The sequence below is a fragment of the Lethenteron reissneri genome, chromosome 34, assembly GCF_015708825.2.
Source record: "Lethenteron reissneri isolate LAM-NWPU_2019-01 chromosome 34, ASM1570882v1, whole genome shotgun sequence".
Classification (NCBI taxonomy): Eukaryota; Metazoa; Chordata; class Hyperoartia; order Petromyzontiformes; family Petromyzontidae; genus Lethenteron; species Lethenteron reissneri.
This window is the reverse complement of record NC_083812.1, coordinates 14,685,208-14,708,237: the sequence shown is the minus strand read 5'-3', so window position 1 is coordinate 14,708,237 and position 23,030 is coordinate 14,685,208. Positions and strand designations below refer to the sequence as shown.

Here is a 23,030-nt window from a genome sequence, read left to right as displayed (position 1 = left end):
CTTACGTCCCGTTAACATCCCACTAACATCCCGTTAACGTCCGGCTAACGTCCGGCTAACATACCGCTAACGTCCCGTTAACATCCCACTAACATCCCGTTAACGTCCGGCTAACGTCCGGCTAACGTACCGCTTACGTCCCGTTAACATCCCGTTAACGTCCGGCTAACGTCCGGCTAACGTACCGCTAACGTCCCGTTAACACGCACGCCCACGTTGCGTCGGTCTCGCTACGAGCGGCAGGGCGGGAGGTGGTGGACGTGCGCAAGTTGGACGCCCTGCTGCGCTACCTGTCGGAGCGCCACCCGCACCTGGGAGTGGTGGGGCCTCGCCCGGGCCTGGCTCACACGTCGAGCGTGCGCTACCGCGACCCGCGCACCTCCGAGCCCGACTCCATCCTCCATTGCGTCGGCCGGGTTACCGGCGTCGTCACGCGCACAGGTGAGGTCATCGGGTCAAGGTCGAGGTCACCGTCTCTGCCTCTTGAACAGTGGGGTGAGCGGTGGTAGATTCCGCATTGCCATGGGGGTAATATTAAGAAACGGGTAGACACTCTGGGAATATATTTTATATGAGAGTAGTTGGCACTTTGGCTGAGAGGGCTTACAATGGTTGTGTTGGAGACTTCCAGAAAACGACATTGAGGTGTTATGTTTTAATTCTGGTTCCAATTGCCTGCAATGAAACCAATTTCTGAAATGTGCAGAGTTGATGGTCTCCGTGTTTTCTTCATGGAAGACAATCCACAGCAGTGTGATTGCGGCCATGCAACACAAAACTGTGGGCCATCTCGTACACCACTGCAGTCTGCACTTATTCACTGGAGGAGACACAACAAAACAACAGGCACTTTGCTGAGGGCCCACTCATCGTTGCTCGCCGACCTCAACTTGAGAATTTAGCTCCTGAACACAATGCCATCATGCGCAAGAATTGAATTGACCATTCAAGAGACATTTTCCCCACTGTGGTTTTTCATCCGGGATATTTGAATCTAATTCAGCTCTTTTTCAAATGTGACCTGGCCACAAATGATAGCTCAACAAAGTGGCTTGTGATGTGGACATGTTTTGCAGCCAAATACTCGAAACGCACGTTTGTAAATGTGGAGGGAAAAACTGGAGGAGCTGGATAAAAATTCACGCGACAATCGGCAAAACATGCAAACTCCAAATATATAGGCACTAGCTTGTTTGCCCGTCCTAGGACGGAAGCTGTAATATTTACGAAACAATTGAGCAGAGTATAATAGTATCTTGTGTAAATTTAATGGCAGTGAATCTTGCACATAAGTATGTCATAAAACAGTTCACTGCAGTTCACTGGAGTACTGTATTAATGGCAGTGATTCTTGCACAAAACTACGTCATAAAACACCTCACTTCATGTTACTGTAGCACTTTATAAAACTGACCTTCAATTTGTTCAAATTCACTGCTTTCAGTCGCTGGGGTTGAAATAAATTGGAATTATATACAATATCTGGAAAATCACCGAGAAATGTCTATTTTTACCATAATCTAGAAGCATAAATAAGACTTACCTATTGCCTCAAGTGCTGAAGAAATAAATAAAGACACCAAATCCACTTTGTTGCTGCGTGGAATTATTTATTAGGTTCATTTTCAATAAAGAAACGTCAAACTTAAAGCGAAATTGCAAAAAAAAATATTTCCGCTCGAACTTCTTCTGCGTGAGTGTAAAAATCCACCCGCTCACGAATATTAATAACAGGGGGGGGGCGGGTGCGGCATGTGGAGTGACGTCACACGCGTTACACACAAACAGATATTTTTGCCTCATACAAGTAATCAGGGTCGGGATCAAACCCACGGCCTTCTGTATAATAGCTGAGGTAGTTAACATCTCGCCATATACAGTCATACTCTTAGGTTTTTCGATAAAGTCACGTAGGTAAAAAATAAATAATATTAAAAAAAAATAATAGAAATAAAATAATAAATCACGACGTTTCGGAGGCAACACAAGTCTCTGTCATCAGGTGGGGCCGTCACAGCTAGATTTACTGTCTCAAGTGAGGCAAAATTCCAAGAGTCAAGCTCTTAAATACAAGTTAGGGGGGGGGGGGGCTTATCTGAATGTGGTAGCCAGGGAATGGAACGTGGGGGGGTGGGCGGGGCTACAAGTGAACAATCGGTGATCGTCAACCTGCACAAGAGAACAATCGATGTACCTCGACCTAAACAGGTGTTGGCTGAAAATCCAGATACAAAAAGCAGTACTGTTAACCCTCGGCTGCTAGACCTCCCAGATTCTATGGTCTTCCCAAGATCCATAAAGAAGGCACCCCACTACGGCCCATCGTGTCCACGATCAACTCTCCTACGTACAAACTAGCCCTTTTTCTATCAGATACTCTGCTTCCCTTCACTGGCAAGACCTCTTCAGCAGTACTGAACTCAACCCAATTGGTCTCTATGGTCAAGGACATGGTACTATCTCCTGATGATATCCTCGTCAGTTTTGATGTGGTCTCTCTGTTTACCAAAGTCCCAGTACCTGACATCCTAACAATAATTGAAGACTTGGTCCAACATGGATTGAATTCGGATGTACCTGTGCTGGTTAGGCATTGCCTCACCAACACTTATTTTACCTGGAATGGCACCTTCTACAAACAGAATGAGGGTACCCCTATGGGCTCCCCCTTGTCACCAGTAATAGCCAATGTGTTCATGGAAAAGTTTGAATCAGATGCCAATCAGACGTCCACCCTGCGTCCTTCCCTGTGGAAGAGATATGTGGATGACACTTTCGTCATTTGGCCACATGGCCTCCCAGCATTGAACCACTTCCTGGACCACATCAATTCCAGACACCCATCCATCAGATTCACCATGGAAGTGGAGAAAGATGGCAAACTACCATTCTTGGATATTCTGTTTGAGAGGAGATCTGATGGATGCTTGGGACATTCTGTCTACAGGAAAGCCACCCACACAGATTCCTACTTGAAACCTGATTCCCACCACCACCCGTCTCAGAATTATCTCATCAAAAAACACTATACCACAGAGCTCATGGCATTTCTGACCAACACCACCTGGCCAGTGAATTAAGACATGTACATCGGGCCCTCAGGATGAATGGATACTCTGACCGCACCATCCGCCAAGCTGTTTCTCCCACCATACAGAAACAGCCACTTGAAACTCCGATCAAAACTATCACGTTGCCATACATAGCAGGCGTGACCAAAAAGATCTCCAAAATTTTAAACAAACATAAGATCCAAGTCTGATTCAGTACAGTACATAAAATCCGTGACTTAATTCCATCTGTGAAGGATGTCATTCCTGACTTTCAGTACCCTGGAGTCTATAAACTGAGTTGCAGCTGTGGTGTTTGTTACATTGGGGAAACGAAACGTCATGTCCGCGAGCACATGTCAGATCTGAAACACGGCAAAAATTGAGTCTTCCGCCGTTGCCGATCATTGCTACAACGCTGTGGGTTCCCATGAGATTGTCTTTTCCGAGACCAAGGTGCTCTGCTAACCTCCTGACTACCATCAAAGGTTTGTACACGAAGCCATTCAGATATACAAACACAGACATAGCTTCAACCGTGATGATGGGTACAAACTGAGTAATCATTGGAAAGATGTTATTAACCATGTAAAAAAGTTTAAACTACACATATTTGTACCATCTTTTCTACTTTACCGAGTGTTGACATCCCAGCGTTTAACAGTACTGCTTTTTTGTATCTGGATTTTCAGCCACACCTGTTTAGGTCGAGGTACAACGATTGTTCTCTTGCACAGGTCGACGATCACCGATTGTTCGCTTGTAGCCCCGCCTACCCCCCCACGTTCCATTCCCTGGCTACCACATTCAGATAAGCCCCTCCCCCCCTTAACTTGTATTTAAGAGCTTGACTCTTGGAATTTTGCCTCACTTGAGACAGTAAATCTAGCTGACGGCCCCACCTGATGACGGAGACTTGTGTTGCCTCCGAAACGTCGTGATTTATTATTTTATTTCTATAATTTTTTCAATTCTATTATTATTTTTTTACCTACGTGACTTTACCGAAAAACCTAAGAGTATGAATCCTTGCAGTCACGAAAGCTTCAAATCTAGTCATACCCCTGTTTACACCAGAAATACGTTCCTGAAAGGTGCAACGAATATCGCAACGACGTAAATCAAAGAAATTTTTCCGAATCTCCAAAATACCGTTCGTAAATAATATCTTGTAATCTACAGCACGGTACAGTTCTGTACGTACGATACAAAGTAGTTCGCGTACAGGGTAGGTAGAGGCGAAGACTGAGGCGACGGATACGAGAAAGGACGGACGATGCTGTCAGTGACGTGAGAGTGGGGATTGAGGCGACGAAAGTCGGGTCGCGGTGTTAGTGATAAAGTTACGACGTATTTGCGAAACAGCGTAAAAGGGGGGAAGACTTAAATCGGAGGAATTACTTTAAATAGATTTCGATTTAAAGCTTTTGTGACTGCAGGGATTCATATTCTTGGTTCTTTTGGTAAAGTCACATAGAAGGAAAATAATAAAAATAAAACATAAAATAAAATTCTCAGGACGGCTGCTTGAGGACGGCTGCTTGTGTTGTGGCCGAAACGTCGTGAGAATTTTATTTTATTGTTTTATTTTTATTATTTTATTATTTCCCTTCTACGTGACTTTACCGAAAGAACCAAGAATACTTTAAATAGATTGAATCGCTATTCGTGGGAAAGATCGCCATCTAGCGTTGGCTGAGAAGGGGATAATTTGTAATGCCTTCTGTGGACATTCCCACACAACGGAGAGGCTTTGCGACTTGGGGAAGTGCCATAAATAGCTGTCTTCCTCTTGTGACACGACCACCATAGTACAATTAGTGCTCAAGCGTGGCGCTCTGTTCTCAAAATGATTGCAAGCACATTTTAATTGCAAACGTGAAAAAAGACAAAAGACTTCATCGCCTGATGTATTGTGACAAGGGCCATCAGCGAGCGACTATTAAGGCCAGCGTGAGGCACACGGAGGTGATGGGGCGATCGCTACGCGAGCCGTGCCACCTTTGTCTCTGCAGGACTGTTTTAGGGTTGCAATTTAATGCCGAGCTGACCTAGGCGAGGTCCAGGACCGTATTCGGATACCGCTTGCCGCTCGTGTTATCTGTGGCCAGGGAATCGAGCTCGCGTTGCTGGCTTTGTGTACGCTTGCCACTCGAGAAAACGTTCCCCCACACACGCGCAAGTTGACGCACGGGATACACACAGCGAAATACGTTGGGTGTATCTAGAATCTGACCACATCACCCGGATTTCGCCCAGTCTCATCAGATCTCGGAAGCTAAAGCAGGCCTGAAACTGGATAGTTGTTTGATCGGTGCGTGACCCATCATGCACAAGTAGTTTGTCAAAGGTGTTAATATCTCAATGTGCTTTGCCTGGAAGGATGGGATTGGTTTAGTTTTATTTGCTTTTCCTGTACTTTGCACTCCTATCGTGTTTTTGTGTTGTTTGTTATCACGTTCTTACCCGCCCCTACTGGGCATCTGTGAAAAAGAGCTTTATAGCTCATCGGATTCATCCAGTAATAAATCTATATTCTGATTCTTGCGGGGCTGTGTTACAGTTTGGGCAGCAGAGGACAGTGCGTCAAAAGAATCCTGCCTTCGCCAACCCCAATTGACCGGCGTGGTGAAGTACGATCAAATATCTCCCACTACCCGCACGGGCGTGCGGAGCCATCCTCATTCAGCACTCGATTTACAAAACGGCTTTCCACTCGCAAGGCGTACAGTGTCTGCGGTGTGTGCTCTGGCGGCAGCGAGCATTTTGGCGTCTGCAGAGGGGGAGGGAACGCAAAAAATAGCCGCGTGATCTGCGGCGGTAATTGCTGGGAGGGTGCAAAATGATGAGAAAACCGTCGCAGAGTAATGAGCGTGTGATTTATTGCGCCGTAGCATTCCCATGCAAGGCCACCGTTACACATTCGGAATTTTAAGCAGTACGTAAAAAAAAGCGATGTTTAGCGCGTGATAAATCCTGTTCTGTTCATAACCTTGAAGACGGCGGCGTATTGTGAAAAGGCTCGCTGTAAATTGTGTTCGCAATCAGATTCAGTGAGCAGGATCTGTAGTTTTATATATTTTTTTATCAATTCTCGCGCCCCATTCTTTTTTTGTTTCGTGTGTGTTTTTTTGCCCACCCACGGCGAAGCTGTCACGTGCTCTCACTGCGCATCACATTTTAATCGCAGTTTTCTGAAAATGTCATGGGCAGTGGAGCGGTTGTGTGGTGGCGAATGCGGTTGTACTCTGAACCCAGCAGCCCGAGTTCAATTCCTGGCCACGTGGTTTGTAATGTCCAAAACCAGTCCTGAGCCCAACCCTTGCCCCCCAATGTATTGACCTGCACTGATCAGCGTGGACGTGTATGATCAAACAGCCCCTCATGATGAACGAGGCACGGGGAGGCCTTAGGCTTTCATTCAGTACAGGATTAACAGAGGTGCCGTATATCAGTGACGGACTGGGACGAAAAAATCTGCCCAGCCATTTGTAAACACACCGAGCCCAAATTGCAATGCGATCTCATTGGCCTATTTTGTCTGGGTCCAAAAACACAAATGGGCTGGTGAGGGAGAATCTTTGGGGCTGCCGAATATGGTGAATTAATGCCAACTGAGCGTGTAAATAAGCAATGCAGCATACACAGATGTAATACAATATTTTAATTCCAAGTATTTTTTATTTTACTGTGATCACAGTTGCAATTTTCTCACACAGACTGGCCCACCGGCCCTCGGAATGGACCGGCCCACTGGGCATTTTCCATGTGGACTGCCCTATGGCCAGTCCGGGCCTGCTATACACTGTACAGAAAGGTCGTTATTTTTTCTGTCAAATAAGCAGAAGGATAGTGTTCTTGAGTTTGTATTTATTTCCAAGTTCCGCAACTGCATTGGGCAAGCCGAGTTTAACTCGGCGGTATTTTTAGCCACCATTGTGAGTTGCTGGGAGAGAGAGAGAGAGAGAACGATTGTGGCTCGGCTGCTGAGTTACAAGCGCCACGCGCGGGTAAACAGGACGGAGGCTGGGAAGTGCATCCTGCCGATCGAGCTGTCGCCGGCAGTGTCAAGATTCTTCCGTTCGATTTGATGGCTCAGTAGTGGCCAGCCTCGCGTGTGTGTGGCACCGTGCGGAGCTGATTTCCATGAGGAGCGGCAGTGCAGCGGTTGGCATACCACGCTACGAACCTCGAGACCCGAGTTTGATTCCTGCTCATGGCCAACAACAGTCACGATTATCTGAACTGGTCTTGGGCCTCCCCTAGGTTGACTCGGCCTCAAATGAGTATCTGGTGCGGTGTATAAAAACATTGGTACTGAGGAGACAAACCTGGTCAGGCGTGGTGCCGACTACCCACCCCCTTGTGTGCCGTTCCGGCCTTCATAGGTGCTCGCTAACAGCACTTGCCCCAACAGTCCGTTAATGCTATACAGGGACTCTTTATCGTAATCTTTTGGGGTGACTTCCCCTCTTTTTTATTATTTTACATATTTTTTTTCCAGCTAAGGCCCACTGAGCTCTATAGATCTTTTTCAGAAGCGACCTGGCCACAAATGATAGCTCAACGAAGTGGCTTCGCAGGTGAAAATATTTTGCAGCCAAATAATCTAAACACACGTTGATTCTAAAATGTGGGGGGGGGGGGGGGAAACCGGAGGACCCGGAGAAAAATCTACGCGACCACGGGGAGAGAAACATGCAAACGTTAATAATATTAATTACATTAATAACTAATATCATAAGTAATACAAATATACTTTACTCACCACAGACTGGCTGCAGCACAGGGAGTGATGATGTGATGGTGGCCATGTTGCATGGGGACTACGCAGTGGCCATGTTGCATGGGGGTTGTCTTCCTGGCAGCTGATTTGTGAGGTGGGAATGATGACGTGATCCCTCTGCCACCGCACGCTCAGCGTTGCAATCTGGCCAGGATGCTCGCAAATGCTTCACGTTTTGACCTAAGCCGTTTCGGATCATATGACAATCGCTGGAGTTTACGTGCATTTTCTGTACTTGGGCACCAGATCTGCAGGGTTAATGAGGTAATTGGAGGGAGTTTAACACGTAGGCTTTCGCGACCAATATTATCCATAATAAAGATATTTTGAGGTTATATCGCTTAAATATAAATGTTTTGTTACACCCGCCACCACCCAACACAGTCAATTAGTGAGGTTTACCATGTAAATAAAACGTGCCAATTTGATACTAGTTTAGCACACCGATGTTAGAGAGTAAACCCACAACATTTACAATTCGAGTACGACGTTTCGCTGGTGATCACAACAACCAACATCATCGGGCGGCATCCAGAATTGTGAAGACGTCCTCTAGATTCGGTCTCGTTGACGTGGCAAAACTTACTAATTGGCTGTTTCGGGCAGTGGTGGATTTAACGATTTATATTTACACGACCTAACCCAAAACACCCTTTATTATGGGTGACTGGAGGGAATTTCAGAGTTGAGCGATGTGAGGAACAGAAGGTGGATTAGAAATGTTGCATCCAACAGCTGCAGTGATACGCTGCTCAGACAATACGGTTCAGAGGAAATGAGTCATCAAAGTAGCAAATGTTTCTCGTTTCCTACCCCCTCCTCCCCCGCCTCCCTCTCTCCCGCAGAGTGGGACCCGTACACGCTGAACGGAAGAGCGCAGGCCGGCACGGAGCGACTGGTGGCCACCGCGAGGCTCCAACAGACCTCCAGGGTGGAGTACACCCTCCGGCTGACGGGGCAGGCCGCGTCGTGGGCCGGACACATCCGCAGAGCGCCCCTTGGTGAAACTTAGTACCACGATCGCGTTCTCCCCCCCCCCCTCCCGATGAATAGTCAGAATCAGAATGTTTATTTATCCTGGAGAAATCCAATGAGCTGTGAAGCTCCTTTTTCACAGATGTCCAGTAGGGGGCATGGCGTCAGAAAGTAACAACAAAGAACAAAACAAAACAACGATAGGAGTCCAGAGTATAGGAAAGGTAAGCAAATCACGACAAATAAGGAAACTAAAATTAAACTATCTTTTATTTTACCAGGTAAAGTCCACCGAGTGACCTGGCCAAAAACGACAGCTCAGCAAAGTGGCTTATCACGTGGAAATCTTATAGCATGCAGGCTTAGTTCCCCCTTACGTCGAGCCTGGAGTTTTATTGTGTCGCCTAAACACGCTGATTGCTTGGGGTTGGGATTTAATTTGAACTTAACCCGTTCCGGGACGTCTGCAAGCTGCAGGGTGCATCCCGTTCACCGCTTATTCTTGGAAACAAACAAGCGGTTCAGCGTTCGTTTTATTTCGAGTGGCGTGACGCCACTGTTTTTAAAGACATTGGACTTGCCGCAGAGAACTGCAGCGACACGACTGCACTCTGAAAGCCGGCGCCAAACTGTGCCACACGCCCTCCCGCATGGCCTTGTGGGAGCCACGGTGCCTATCAAGTTATTATAAATAATTTTTCTTTGGAGATGGCGATGGATCAGAGAATATGGAGAGGACTCAGAAGTGGCCTCCACTCGTAGTGGGACAAGTGCTTGGGAGAAGATGTGAACTGTCTTTCCGCATTTTCACAGCCAATACCCAGACATGTCTGATGTGACGTACGTTTGTATAAATGGCTGCGGCTTTGATTATTGAGTTGTCCGCTGAGCTTAACGTCGTCGTCCCCTCGACAAAGGAGAAAGGCCCCTCCTCAGGGCGACGCGCGCCCTCTAGTGGTAGCACTGGTTCCATCGCCACGTTCGGTAGCGATGAACGAGATAGACCACGACATAGCCAAGATGAGGGAATTCGTTTCTCTTAGAGCCCTCAGGGCAAGTTAATTTTAAAGTGCGTAGGCTCATCCGAATGGTATGAAATGTTAATAATGTAATACTTTTTATTATTAAATTAATTCTACAGACACCATCTGGGCCTTCCACTACTTGGTGGTGCGCAAGGACCCGGCAGTCGCCACGGAGACGGAGCTGTGGAGCACGCCGCTCTCGTCGTGCGAGCGCCTGTTCCCCGACGACCCCAGAGCTGCCCTCTGCGCCGACCTCGTGCCCGAGGGAGCCGTCGCCCGGCCCTCCAGCCTGGCCAGCCTGCTCGCCGCTCACATCACAGGTAGGCTGGCCAGGGGGCGGAGACGGCGGCGGGGGAGTGAAAGCTAAAATAATTTGGCATCGTGCACAATGCTCGCTCTTCTACAGACGAGCGAGTGAATCAGAATATTTATACCGGAGGAATCCGATGAGCTATAAAGCTCTTTTTCACAGATGTCCAGTCAGGGCAAGTAAGAACGTTCCAACAATAAACAATACAAAAACAAGATATGAGTGCAAAGTCTAGCAAAGGTAAACAAATCGCTGAAAAATATACAAATTAAACGAAATTTGTATCTTATCAGGTAAAGCCCACTGAGGTATGAATTTCTTTTTCAGAAGCAACCTGGCCACAAATGATAGCCCAACGAAGTGGCCTATCATGGAGACATTTATATCAGCCAAATACTCAACACATTTTATTACATGTGGAGGGAAACTGGAGGATCTGGAGAAAAATCCACGCTACCACAAGGAGAGAGACACCGCAAACTCCGAGGTGGTGGGGGAGTAAAAGCTAAAATCATTGGCACCATGCACAACGCTCACTGTTCTACAGACGAGCGAGTCGGAGTGGGGGGAAGTGTTGCTGTCAGATCTCCAGCATCGTAGACAACCACAATGCGGGTGGAATTTAATAATCATCAAACTAGCCGGCCTGCTGTGGCCGCATCTGTGGCACTAGACGTACGCTGACCGCTGCACGTATTTGATTCTACGTGTCGATGACCTGAAATTATCGGGGAAGTTCAATCTCTGTCGGCCCTTTCTTTTTAGGCCTCACCTCCTTCCACTTGATGCCCCACCCGATTCCTCTTCATGAACTGCCCCCTTAATTCTTAGGCCCCACCCCTACCTGGTGAGGCCGTCTCATCCTCTTTCGGCTCCGCACCTTTCCTTCTTCGGACCAGCCCCATGTTCTCTAGGCGCCGTCTCTTTCTGTTTAGGCACCCACCCCTTCCCCCCCCCCACCTGGACACAGGGTTTGGCTGGTCATCACTCCATCTCCTTCACCCCACCAGTGTTGTGTGAGATCATAACCCACCCCTCCTCTCCTCACCACTCCCATGTCTCTTGATGTCATCACCCCTCTCCTCACCTCCACAGTGTCGCTTGACGTCATCACACCTGTCCCGCACCTCCCCAGTGTCTCTCATATGACGTTATCACCCCTCTCCTCACCTGCCCAGTGTCTCTTGACGTCATCACACCTGTCCCTCACCTCCCCAGTTTCGTATGACGTCATCACACCTGTCCCTCACCTCCCCAGTGTCTCGTGATGTCTTCACACCTGTCCCTCACCTTCCCAGTGTCGCGTGATGTCACAACCCCCGTTCGCTCTCTCCGCGTCGCATGATGTCATCACCTTCTCACCCAAGTGTCGCGTGACGTCGATACTCCTCTCCTGAACACTCCAGCATCTCATGACGTTATCAACCCCTCCCCCTCACCCCAATCTCGCGTGAGGTCATCCCGGTGCGTCACAGACACAGGGAAACAAGCACATTATTACGTAGAGATCATCTATGTATACTAATAGGTGACGTTTCAGGCACTGGCCCTTCGTCATAGAGCGTAGAGATGCAGAGAAGTAGAGTCTCGACCTCTCAAACCTCGCTCGCAAAGTGGATCTCACAATCGCCGAGGAACCGGACAAGCCGGTAGGCAACAAACGAGCGGTGAGCCGGCACCAGCAATTGCCCAAGCTCTGCAGTCCCCTATATATCAAGATGTTTTCCGTCAATTAAAGGAGTGTTAATTTATGCATCGAACTGATTGTGACGATTTATCTCATTACCACGGATGTGAATCATTGTATGCCTGGTCATCGTGATGCCAGTGAGTGGAGAAATACAGGTTGATGATTGGTATTTAAAATACAGTTTTCTTGATGCTGGCCTGAAAGTAATTTACACTGGAGGCCACACGGGTCCTTTGCTAAACCTGCGTTGAAAAGTAAAATAATATTTCATATGTGTTTAGTTAGTTCTTTGGAAGGGAAGCCGGATGGCATTGCATGTCTTTTGTGGCTTATTTTTGGTCTTTTGTCAGACTTAACAATTCACTCTATATCTTAGGTCTTAAGTGTTTTCCTGCAAAGCCACCAATTATATTATTACTCTCCCTTTGTGGCTTAAGATCCAATCCGAAACATTCCCTTCATAAATAGTCACTTTACAAAACAGCTCGAACCCAGTGGTGCATGTGTGTGTGTCTTTGTGTGTGCACGTGTATGTGTGTGTGCACGCATGTGTGTGTGTGCACGCATGTGTGTATTAACATTGCCACTGCAGTGTTTATAAACATCGCCACTGGAGAGACAAAGGCGGTCGGGCATGGTGCTGGCCACCCACCCCCTTGTGTGCAGTGCCGGCCTTAATAGGTGCCCGCGACCAGCACTTGCCCCAACAATTTGTTAAGGCTATACGGGGGGGGGGGATCTTTGTCATTTTGTGTCTGTGTCCACACGTGTGCGTGTGTGTGGGGGGTGAGTTCAGCATGTGTATGGAATCCTAGACAGAGGCACCCAGGCATTTAAATTGTGAACAGCTGCTCGACTCTCTCCGGAGATTTCAAATGAATTGTTAAAATGAATTCAACTCAATACTGCTCCTTATGAGATTCCATAAATTCTGGACTGCGATGGAAGGTGTGGTGTGTGGTGGGTGCGTCGTTTTTAAAATGTTACCACCACTCAAGTTCCAACCAGCAGTATACATTGGTTCACCGCAGTTTAGTTGACCAGCAGGTTTGTGTGCGGTTGAGTGAAGTGTGGGTTCTCCCACCTTTACCAAAGTCTACATATGTCCAACGTGGAAGAGTAGGCCAATTAGTCTCATAAGAGGAGCTCTGTTGAGCTCTCTCTAGGAGGTGGCGGGGTGGGGGGGGGGCTTCCGCCAGCAGTGGTGTGAGTTAGCAGTTACAGGGCGGCGCCTTTACCTTTCTGATTAATATTACGCACAACGGAATGAGAGCGTAGGGAAGAAAGCCGTGAGAATCAGAGACGACCCACCACCCAGCAGCTTGCCAAGGCGATAGTTGCGGAGTGGCGCAGGTCAGGAGAGGCCGCCGCTCGCGTCCACAATGGCAGGAAATCTGCCACCGGCGCTGGGGAGGCTGCCCTAGCCGGGCTGGTTGCGTGTGCGCACGCCCTCTCTCCTGTTTGTGCATGAGCGTACGAGGCGGCAATAATATTTGTTTTACGTAACCCCGTTATTTCACGCTCGCGCCAAGGTTTGCGAAACTAAATCGGGCTCACGGCGTGCACCTTACGCGCCAACCTTGGAGTAACTTGCAGATTCCTGGATGCAGCCCCGTGGCTTCCTCTGATTATTGGGACCCTCTCTTGGGACCGGAGACGCTTTGGTTTCTAATCCCCATCGAGTTGCCTTTGCTCTCTCCGCCGGCCCCGCGCGTGGGAGGATTATCTTCATCGAACCAGCGAGGAACGGACGCCTCCGGGATGGGCGGCGGTGAAGGGTCCTCTCCGCTGTTTGGTCAGCGGGCCGGGTGGTGGCACACGTGCTGCTCCCGCCCCGCCCGGCAGTAGCGTGACTCTCGTGACATTGGTGATTGTGGCTCCCCGAGGCCAGGAGCGGCGGTGATGTGAGTTTGCGCTCAGAAACTAAAAAGTTGCCATTGGACGTGAACATCTGTGAAAACGAGCTTTGTAGCTAATCGGATTCCTCCAGTATGAATAAAGTTTCTGATGCTGTGTGGCTCGGCAAGTGAATATGTCGCACCAGGGCACTGAGCCGACACGGCTGGGATCCTGGGTTTAAATCTGGCGTGGTTCAGCCTCCCGGAATTATAGCAAGGTCGCAATTTAGAGAGATTTAATGGTCTCAGCCTGGGCAACAATTACGCACGATAAAACATTAATTTAAATTGGGCCTTTTTCTTAATTTGGCTTCTTCCAGCTCTGATAATTGTCACGTTTTGGTTTGATTACTGTCCGAGGAACACTGTGGTGGAGCGGGCAAAAACGATGCTTCATCTCAATTTGATAGCACACTGCTGAAAATAACCTCAGAATTATAATCCAACACGTTGCCTTCTGGTGAACTTTTCCAAATGAAATCCCACCACCCCCCACCTCCCCTCCCCCCGCACAATCTCACAACAACGTGACGCTGACATCCCAAGCAGCGGGGAGAAAAACAACTTGCGGCGGCGTTCGAATCTAGCTCCCATGCAAGGACGTTGCGGCTCGGTGACCCTGCGCTGTCGCCGTCGTTTGCCGTGTCCCAGGCCGCGTGGAGGTGACGGCGCGCGTCGCGTCCCTGCTCTTCCTCCGCACCGACCGCCCGCCACGCGGACGGCAGCCCGAGGGTCAGGCGGAGCGGCCGCGAGACGGCGGCCCCCGCGCTCTCCGCGTCGACGCGACGACGCCGCTCGTCGCCGTGGCTACGGCGCTGCCGGGCCTGCTGCTGCGGGGCTGCGCGGGATGCGGGCGCGAGCTGCGGGAGGACGCCCGCGGCGTCGTGGCGCCGTGCCTGCCCTGCGCGCCGCGGGCGACGCGCCTCTTCTACCCGTGCGTGGGAAAACCCAACGGCGACGTTCGGGGGGAGGCATGCGGTCGGGGCGAAACGGTTTTTGTCCGTTGCGCTTCGACGGGTGGAAAAGCCGCGTTAGTGAAAGCGTTCGAGCAAAAGCCGAGCAAATTCCGCACGTTTGTGGCAGAAGCCAGTTTCCGTTGGATGACGACTGGACTGCTCATAGAGTGGTACTCATTTTAGTACTCAACCAATCATCCCTTCGTGGTTAATGAATGGAATACTGCCGTGGTCGAGTCTGCTAGGGATTGGTATGCGCTATGCCCTAATGGCACTCGGTCAGACCGCACCACCAAAACGTTAGCCGTTTGTGTCGATGGAGTGCATTTGCGTAGTTGATCGGTTACCATTTGCCCATTCTACTCGTGAACACCAGAGGTTACGTGGAGAGGAACGGTCAACGTGCGATAGATACATTGACGCAGCGGTGGCGAGATGTTAATTTCCTCACTTGGTATACAGGAGATCGTGGGTTCAATCCCGAAAAATCCACGTGTAGTCGCGTTTAGAGTATTTGGCTGGTATAAATATCCACATGATAAGCCACTTCGTTGAGCCTATCATTTGTGGCCAGGTCGCTTCTGGAAAAGAGCTCTATATACACCTCACTGGGCCTCACCGGGTAAAAAAAATAGTATAATCTAGTGGTATAGAAAGTGGGTAACGTAGATATTGAGTTAATCGTGAATAGTTTTCGGTAACGCAACATAGTGCTGTATTTCCGAGCGATCGTAATCGGCGATACGATCGCCAGCCAAGGCAGTCTGCCTGGTGCGCCGTTTGCACAAGCTGTCGCGTTTCCCACCGCCAATCGTTAAGGCGGCTGCGGCGGCTCAGCGGGTAGCGAGCGCCTCCCCCACTTGTCGCAGAGGCTCACAGTTCCGGGGTTATTTGCCGCAGGTGTTATTAGCGTGGCGATAAAACCGCGCCCCACCGTCTGCTTCACAGAGCGAACCCTAAGCCTCCCCTGACGTCATTCGCGAGTCCACCGTGCTGGCAGTCACGAATCCAAATTGGTCGAATTCTACAATTGCACCCAGCAGATTACTCGATTGGGACCATACACCCCCAGCAATCATCAACATATCCTAGCATACTAATGCCCCCCAGGTTATTCTTGCAAATGAGACTATGCTGGTCGTTTTGAGTTCTCACCGAGTTAAACAAATTTAAACTCGAACCTCAGCCATCGTTGCCACCTACACTTTAAATGGCTCCGTATAATCAGTCCACCGACCTCGCAATACAATTACAACGTGGATGTATACATTGTCCAAATGCCACCGTATCTCAATATGCTGTACGGACACAGTCCCATTCGTTTTTTGCTGAGAGAAAAGACTAAAGGTCTTGAGAGTGGGCTTCAACATGGGCAGGGAGTTGACAGCACGGACGTCTGTGGGTCGGGACTTTTCACCTTGCCACAATAAGCGCTGGACAAATCTGTCACATCACAACTTCCCAAGGGTCTACACTGGGGTTTAGTTTTCAATCTGACCCTGGTTCGGTCAGATTGAAAACTAATTTCTTTTTAACTGGATTTTGTGTTTGGTTTGTTGTCCTTCCCCCGCACCTTCGATTAGCACGGTTGGCTACGGACGGTGCGAAAGAAGTTCGAAATAAATAAACAAGCAACATGCGCTCCGCACAGACATCAGGGTTGGGCAGTCGCCACGAGGTGGCGCCGTCATCTCACGGCTTTCATCGTTCAGTTCTCCCAGGCGGGGAATCCAGTGGGGTGACGCTGATGTGATTAGAAGAACCTGGCCCTTCCGACAGTCGTCAGTGAAATTGTAAATAATAACAATCAAAAACATACACCACGTGGTCAGAGCTGCCTTTACAATCCAAGCCTTTACCCCGTCTCGTTTTCCCGTTCCATTCCGCTGTCATTCGAAACCTCCGTCGATGTTAACCTAATTACTTGCCATCTGTTTCTCATTTCTGCGTCATTACTGCTTATGTCACGAAAGGCCATCGTTTATCTCGCGCGGTGATTCCGCGCGGTAACGGGAGATGAGCCGTACCCAACTCGGTGGCTCCGTTGCTCAAGCGACGCTTGAGCGCGTGCGTACGTGTATGTGCGTGTGTACGTGTGTGTATGGGGAGCGGTAGTGTAGCGGTTAGCGCGCTGCGCTATGAACCTGGCGACCCGGGTTCGATTCCCGCTCACGGCTAACACCAGTGACGATTATCTGAACCGGTCCTGGGCCTCCCCTAGGTCGACTCAGCCTTAAATGAGTACCTGGTGCGGTGTGTAAACATCGCCACTAGGGAGACAAAGGCGGTCGGGCGTGGTGCTGGCCACCCACCCCCTCGTGTACCGTTCCGGCCTTCATAGGTGCTCGCTAACAGCACTTGCCCCTACAGTCTGTTCAGGCTATACGGGGGATCTTTGTCTTTTGTATGTGTGTGGGGAGCGGTAGCAGCGTAGCGATTAGGACGCTGCGCTATGAACCCAGCGACCCCGCGTTTCCATTCCCGCTCACGGCCAACACCACTGACGATTATCTGAACCGGTCCTTGGCGTCCCCTAGGTTGACTCAGCCTGAAATGAGTACCTGGAGCGATGTGTAAAAACGTCGATGCCAGGGAGACAAATTCGGCCGGGCGTGGTGTTGGCCACCCACCCCCCTCGTGTGCCGTACCGGCCTTCATAGGCGCTCGCTAACAGCACTTGCCCCAACAGTCTGCTAAGGCTATACGAATAGTGGGGGAAACATTGTTTTACCAAAACATTGCTCACTCCGTCTCTCTCCTTGAATGCCTAGAAGTCCAGGACTTTCCATCCAGGGGTGACCAGCTCGATCCGATTCGATCTCCCGGTGCTACCCGCGAATCGCATTTGAAACTCTACACGACTACTGCATCGACTGAGAGAGAAAGGGAAGTGAAGTGATGAGAGAAAGTGACGAGAGAGAAAGTGATTAAATTCATAATTTAAGGCCATTCTCAAAAAAAGATAGGTTTTTGTATTTAGGCCCAATCTCAGCACTGGAGCTTCTGAGCTATAATCTCGGAGACAAGGGAGAAGAATACAGCACGTGCATGGGGTCCATTCGTAAACCTTAGAAGGGTCTTAAATACCTGAGCCCAGAACGGCAATGACCCTGCCAACGAACCCCCCTCCCCCAAAGACAACCGCGCGGTGCTGCGCGTTCAAGCTGTAACCCCTCATGTCGCCCTCGACAGGCCGGCGGTGCTGTGCGTGACCGACGGAGTGGAGCGCGTGGAGGTGCGTGTGTCCCCTCGTACCGTGGAAAAGCTGCTTCTCAACATCCCCCCCAGCTGGCTGCACAGACCTGCAGGTGCTCGGGGGGGGGGGGGGCGGTGGACGGGCTTTCCCAGGTGCCCGGTTTTTCATCCCAACATTCCCCGAAATGGCCCGTCCTCTTTCGGGCATTTAAGGCAGCAGCGTCTTGGTTTTTGGAAAGGTCGGAAGGGAGCTTGGTGAAACCGTGAGAGATGGCCGAAGGCTCTTCGAGGCCTTCATCCAGCAGTGGATGAATCACGGCTGATGATGATAATGATGATGCACAAACGCTGAAAGGTAATTTTTTTTTATTCCTGCCTGGTCATAATGATTAAAGTTGAGCTCTAGGGATATTATGATTAGACTGGTTCCCCGAAAGGAAATGTGGGAATTTCCACCTCTAGACTGCAAGTGAGTACTGGACGACACCCTTTGGAGCATACAATAAGTGTGTAGGTGTGTGTGTGTACTTGTGTGTAGGTATGCGTGCAATAGTTTGTGTGTACACGTGTGTGTGTGTACATGTATTCATGTGTGTGGGGAGCAGTGGCGTCGCGGGAAGCGTGCTGCGCTATGAACCCAGCGACCCGAGCTCAATTTACACTCACGGCCAACACCAGCAACGATTATCTGAAGTGGTCCTGAACCTACCTTAGGTCGACCCAGCCTTAAATGAGTACCTGTTGCAGAGTGTAAATATTACCAGTGGGGAAACAAAGGCGGTCGCTTGTGGTGTTGGCCACTCACCCCGTCGTGTGTCGTGCCGACCTTCATAAGTGCTTCTCGCTAACAGCACTTGCCTCAAAGGACTGTTGAGGCTTTACGGGGGGATAATTGTATTTGTGCATGCATATGCCTGCATGCTTGTAAGCGTGCTTGCGTGCTCTGCATTTAGGCTACGGGTTGACGTTCTCTGACCTCGTGGCTGACCTCTGCTCGGCGCTGGTTCGCGGCACCGAGCGCTTCCGGCTGCTGCTGGCGTCGCTGTCCGAGTGCGATGAGAACGACGTGGCAACACGTCGCTCCCTCACGCTGCTGCAGCTCTCGCTCGACACCACGCTCCTCCAGCCGTGAGCTCCTCCAGCCACAGCAGGGCACCGCTGCCGAAGACTTCCCGTCTCTCTCTCGTGGGAATCTTTCATCGCGGGACGATGTCGAGGATCGAAAAGATAAAAATGGAGACTTTGTTCAAAAGGGCCACGGATGAGTTTAGGCCAGGACATTCTCTAGGGTGAAGATTATCACCATTGCGAATTAAATTTTAACATCTTGAAAATGAGGCTATTTCTTAATATCCAAAGTGACATTTTACGAAATTTTTTTTATTTAAGCACGTGGCCTTCACGTCTTGTAATTGCCAGGACCCTCAAATGAACCCCGAGCGTTCTCGGCCCGAACAGCCACAACGTATGAATTAGCATGCAAATGACGAATGAATTAATGATGACTCAATCCTGCACCACGTTGGCTCTGCTGCACGTGGCTGGCTGCCTGCAACCCAGCACTGTGGGGGCCGCAGCGAGGGTTGGTGGACCGCCACAGATTGCTTGTGAAGCTCCCTTCCTGTGGGCGTCGAGGAGGTGCCTTCTCCTGGCTCGCCAAGGAGAAGGCGGCACAGCGAGTGTGGAACTGATCTCCATCTGTTTCCATCTGTACGATGGATAGTGCGTTACCCCCCCCCCCCCCCCCCCCACGTGTGGGTGTTCAAAGGGTGCTCCGGTTTCCACCCATGTGTTTAACAAACGCTCATCGTTAATTGGCCGATAACATCCTTGAAATAAAAAGAAACCCAATGTGGCAGGACCCTCGTGAAAAAAAGCGTCCTTGTGTTTCTCTCCTGGATATATAAATTATTGTCAAAAAAGAAGCTGCGCCGAAAACGAGCGCGCCAATACTTCCACGCGATCAGCCGTCAACCAAAGAGTTTCGCTAAACAGCGGCGGCCCGCAGTCTGCGTCGGCGGAGCGTCGTGCCGCGGGGGCTGCCACGGTTGTTGGAGAGGCCTTTAGCGGCTGTGGCCAGAGGGGAAGTGTGGGGGCAGGGGGGATGTTTCCGACCACTCGAGGGCCTCGTTGACGCTGTGACACAAGAGGGTTTATCCGCCGGTCGATGCGAGCGCCGACAACGAGCGGGGAGTGCGGTAGCGACTCGGACGCGGATGTCCATTGATCGTCCCCCACTCCCCCCCCCCTCCAAAAGCCCCCCCCCCCCCCAGACGTCACGCAGACGCATGGCAATTTTCATGTTAACAGATGCGTGTCGATGTGAAGTGAGTACGTATGCATGCGTGTTGAACTTTTCTTGCACCGTACGTAGCCGACCGTGCTAATCGGAGTCCAGGCCACACACTGTTTAATTCTTCACTGGCAGCACTGAGAGGCGGTCTGTCACAGGACATAAAAGGCCTCTCTCGAGCCTCAACTTGAACAGGGGCAGGGAGTCAACAGCATGAATGGCTGGCGGGGGGCAAGGGACTGTCAGTATTCGGAGGGGAGGGGGGCAGCTGACAAGAATGATGTTTACCAATCCTCCCCGCTGCAATGCAGACCAAGCTGCTGCATGCTCCCCCCCACCCCAAACGCGGCCCACGCGATGTAGAGCGCGCCGATTACAATTGATAGAAATCTCGCGTGTGTCCGTGTGCGTGCGTGTGTGTGCGTGACATCATCAGAGATTGTCTGGATGGGGAGCGGTGGCGGTTAGTGCACTGCGCTATGACCTGGAAACTTGAGTTTGATTCCGGCTCACGGCCAACACCGGCGACAATTATAATCTTCGGTCGACTCAGCCTCAAATGAGTACCTGGTGCGGTGTGTAAACATCGCCACTGGGGAGACAAAAGCGGTCGGGCGTGGTACTGGCCACCCACCCCCTCGTGTGCCGTGCAGGCCTGCATATGTGCTCGTGAACAGCACTTGCCCCAACAGTCTGTTAAAGACTACATGGGGGAGGATCTTTGTCTTTGTTATCGACATCCATCGCATACTTGGTCTGTGCGCAGGATGCCCAGAGCGTCTGGATGGGACATCGTCAACCACTGTTCTTCAAGGATCGTGGCCCCAGTACGATGAGCTTCTCAACGCTTCGCAACTCTTGTATGCAATGCCATTGGTCTTCCTCGTGCTTTGTGTCCAGAGTACCGATCTCTGGGTGGTCTCCTCTTCGTTAACCGTGGACAGCAAATTATCGGCTTCTGTGGACTGAGCTAACTTGTCCGCCTTGTGTGGCTTCACCAGTGCTAGCATACGGCCCTTTGTCAATCCTCCGCCGGATGAAGGCCTCCGCATTTCCTTTTTGGTCATGGGGGCTGTTCGGCCCATCGTTGACCACGGCGATCTTGTGCGGGTTTGGCACGGGCATTGCTAGGAGGTCGGCTCAATAGATCGCTTGCAGCCGATATGTTCACATCGTGACTGGGATGGGAACCCAGGTCGCCGGGGTTCATGGTGCGAGTGACGCGCTGCTTCCGACCGCTTCCCCCAGACCGCGGCCTCGTTAGTCACGCGCTGTCTCTGCGACACATTGAAGTTGGTTGCGTGCCGTGTTATAACTGTTTTTCTCTCTCTCTCATCTCGCTCAGAGTCTCCGAGGCACGAAAGATGAGCTGGTCCGTGCGAAGGTGCTAAATTAATTTCTGATAATCTCCGTTGTGTGTTTGGAGTGGCTCTCCCTGACCCGGCTACATCCACTATATTGGCAACTCGTCTCACTGCGCAATTCGATTTCCAGCTAACAATTTCCCTGGAAGTGGTGTAACGCAACGCTCTCCCCCCCCCCCCCGAGATTAAATCAGGCGGCTTTGTTTACACCAAGCAGAGAGAGCGAGAGAACCCCCCCTAACCACGTTTGGCATTTTCCCGTCTGCAACATTCCACGCAGACTCACCGACGCGGGAAATCGTCGGCCCTTGGCCGAGCCGAACGAAGAATCGCATTGGTCCAGAGCGGCGGGCTCGCTCCGAGGGTGCGACGGCCGTGGCGCGTGATTTTAACCGAGCGACCTTTGGTGATTTGGCTTGGTAGATTTTTGTTGATTTGGCTTGGTAGATTTTTGTTGAATTGGCTTGGTCGATTTTTGTTGATTTGGCTTGGTAGATTTTTGTTGATTTGGCTTGGTAGATTTTTGTTGATTTGGCTTGGTAGATTTTTGTTGATTTGGCTTGGTAGATTTTTGTTGATGTGGCTTGGTAAATGGCTCTCACGAGACGCAAGTCCTAACCCGTCGATGGCGATGACGGTGAATTTTGAGCTCGTGCGATACGGCGGTGCCGTTATGGGTGACGTTGCAGTCAAAGTTTCGAACCGGTCTGAGCGTTGAGGTGCGGAGTGTCCGCCCCTGTGTGCGGCTGGGTTTTTCTCCAGACACCCCTTGTGACTTAATTCCACAAGCGACACACGCGACCCCTCGGAGCGGTGGTGCAGTGGTTAGCGCACTGCGCTATGAAACCCGCACGCTGGGTGGGTTTTGAGGTCCCGTCCACTGCTGACATTAGCGGTGACTCGCGATGACAAATTTGGTGAAGTATGGTCAGACAAACCCTGTCAGTGCCACAGTTTTAGGGAGGCTTTCGACCAGACTTGCACTACTCAACGGCGGTGAGTTTACCGTGTTAGCCTCGTGCGAGGTTAAGATTGAGAACAGATTAAAACCGATCGCATTGCCCTGCGACACAAAAACCACTTAATTTTAATTTCGGTAATCGGCATCGGAGTTGTTCCCTGTAATTTGTCGTTTTGTGATTATTTTTTCACGCATTTGGCAGGACTCATAACAAATGCAACCACGACATTTGGATCAAATTCTCAGGTAATTATAAACTACGCAAAATGTGTGTTCACCTTAACCCCCATCCTCCAAAAGCAACAAAATTTGTCGGATTGTGCACAACACTGCCGCTACATTGATTTTTCGTCGTCATATTTATTTTTATTTCTATATCGAACAATTCGTCACTTCGCGCATCTCATCTGCAGGCAGGGGTCTGGGTTCAGTCTCGCGGCTGAGCAGCCACAGAGCCCGAGCAATAATCCGCGCGTTAGTGACACCCTACACACTCTGTCGCTCGCGTGGCCGCCCGGCGCTTTATC

At 50.3% G+C, this 23,030-nt stretch overlaps 1 protein-coding gene across 5 annotated transcripts in view; it reads left to right on the top strand.

The window, feature by feature from the left end:
- SHLD2 (shieldin complex subunit 2) overlaps window positions 1–19,753 on the top strand; it is a 44,025-nt gene extending 24,272 nt beyond the window's left edge. For all 5 annotated transcript variants that reach the window (XM_061565392.1, XM_061565394.1, XM_061565395.1 and 2 more), the window contains 6 exons: window positions 244–441; window positions 8,682–8,837; window positions 9,953–10,156; window positions 14,386–14,668; window positions 17,883–17,998; window positions 18,839–19,753. In XM_061565392.1, the coding sequence (XP_061421376.1) occupies window positions 244–441; window positions 8,682–8,837; window positions 9,953–10,156; window positions 14,386–14,668; window positions 17,883–17,998; window positions 18,839–19,017 (1,136 nt within the window). In that variant the 3' untranslated portion in view covers window positions 19,018–19,753. The remainder of the gene's footprint in view (window positions 1–243; window positions 442–8,681; window positions 8,838–9,952; window positions 10,157–14,385; window positions 14,669–17,882; window positions 17,999–18,838) is intronic.
- Window positions 19,754–23,030: the final 3,277 nt, after the last annotated feature.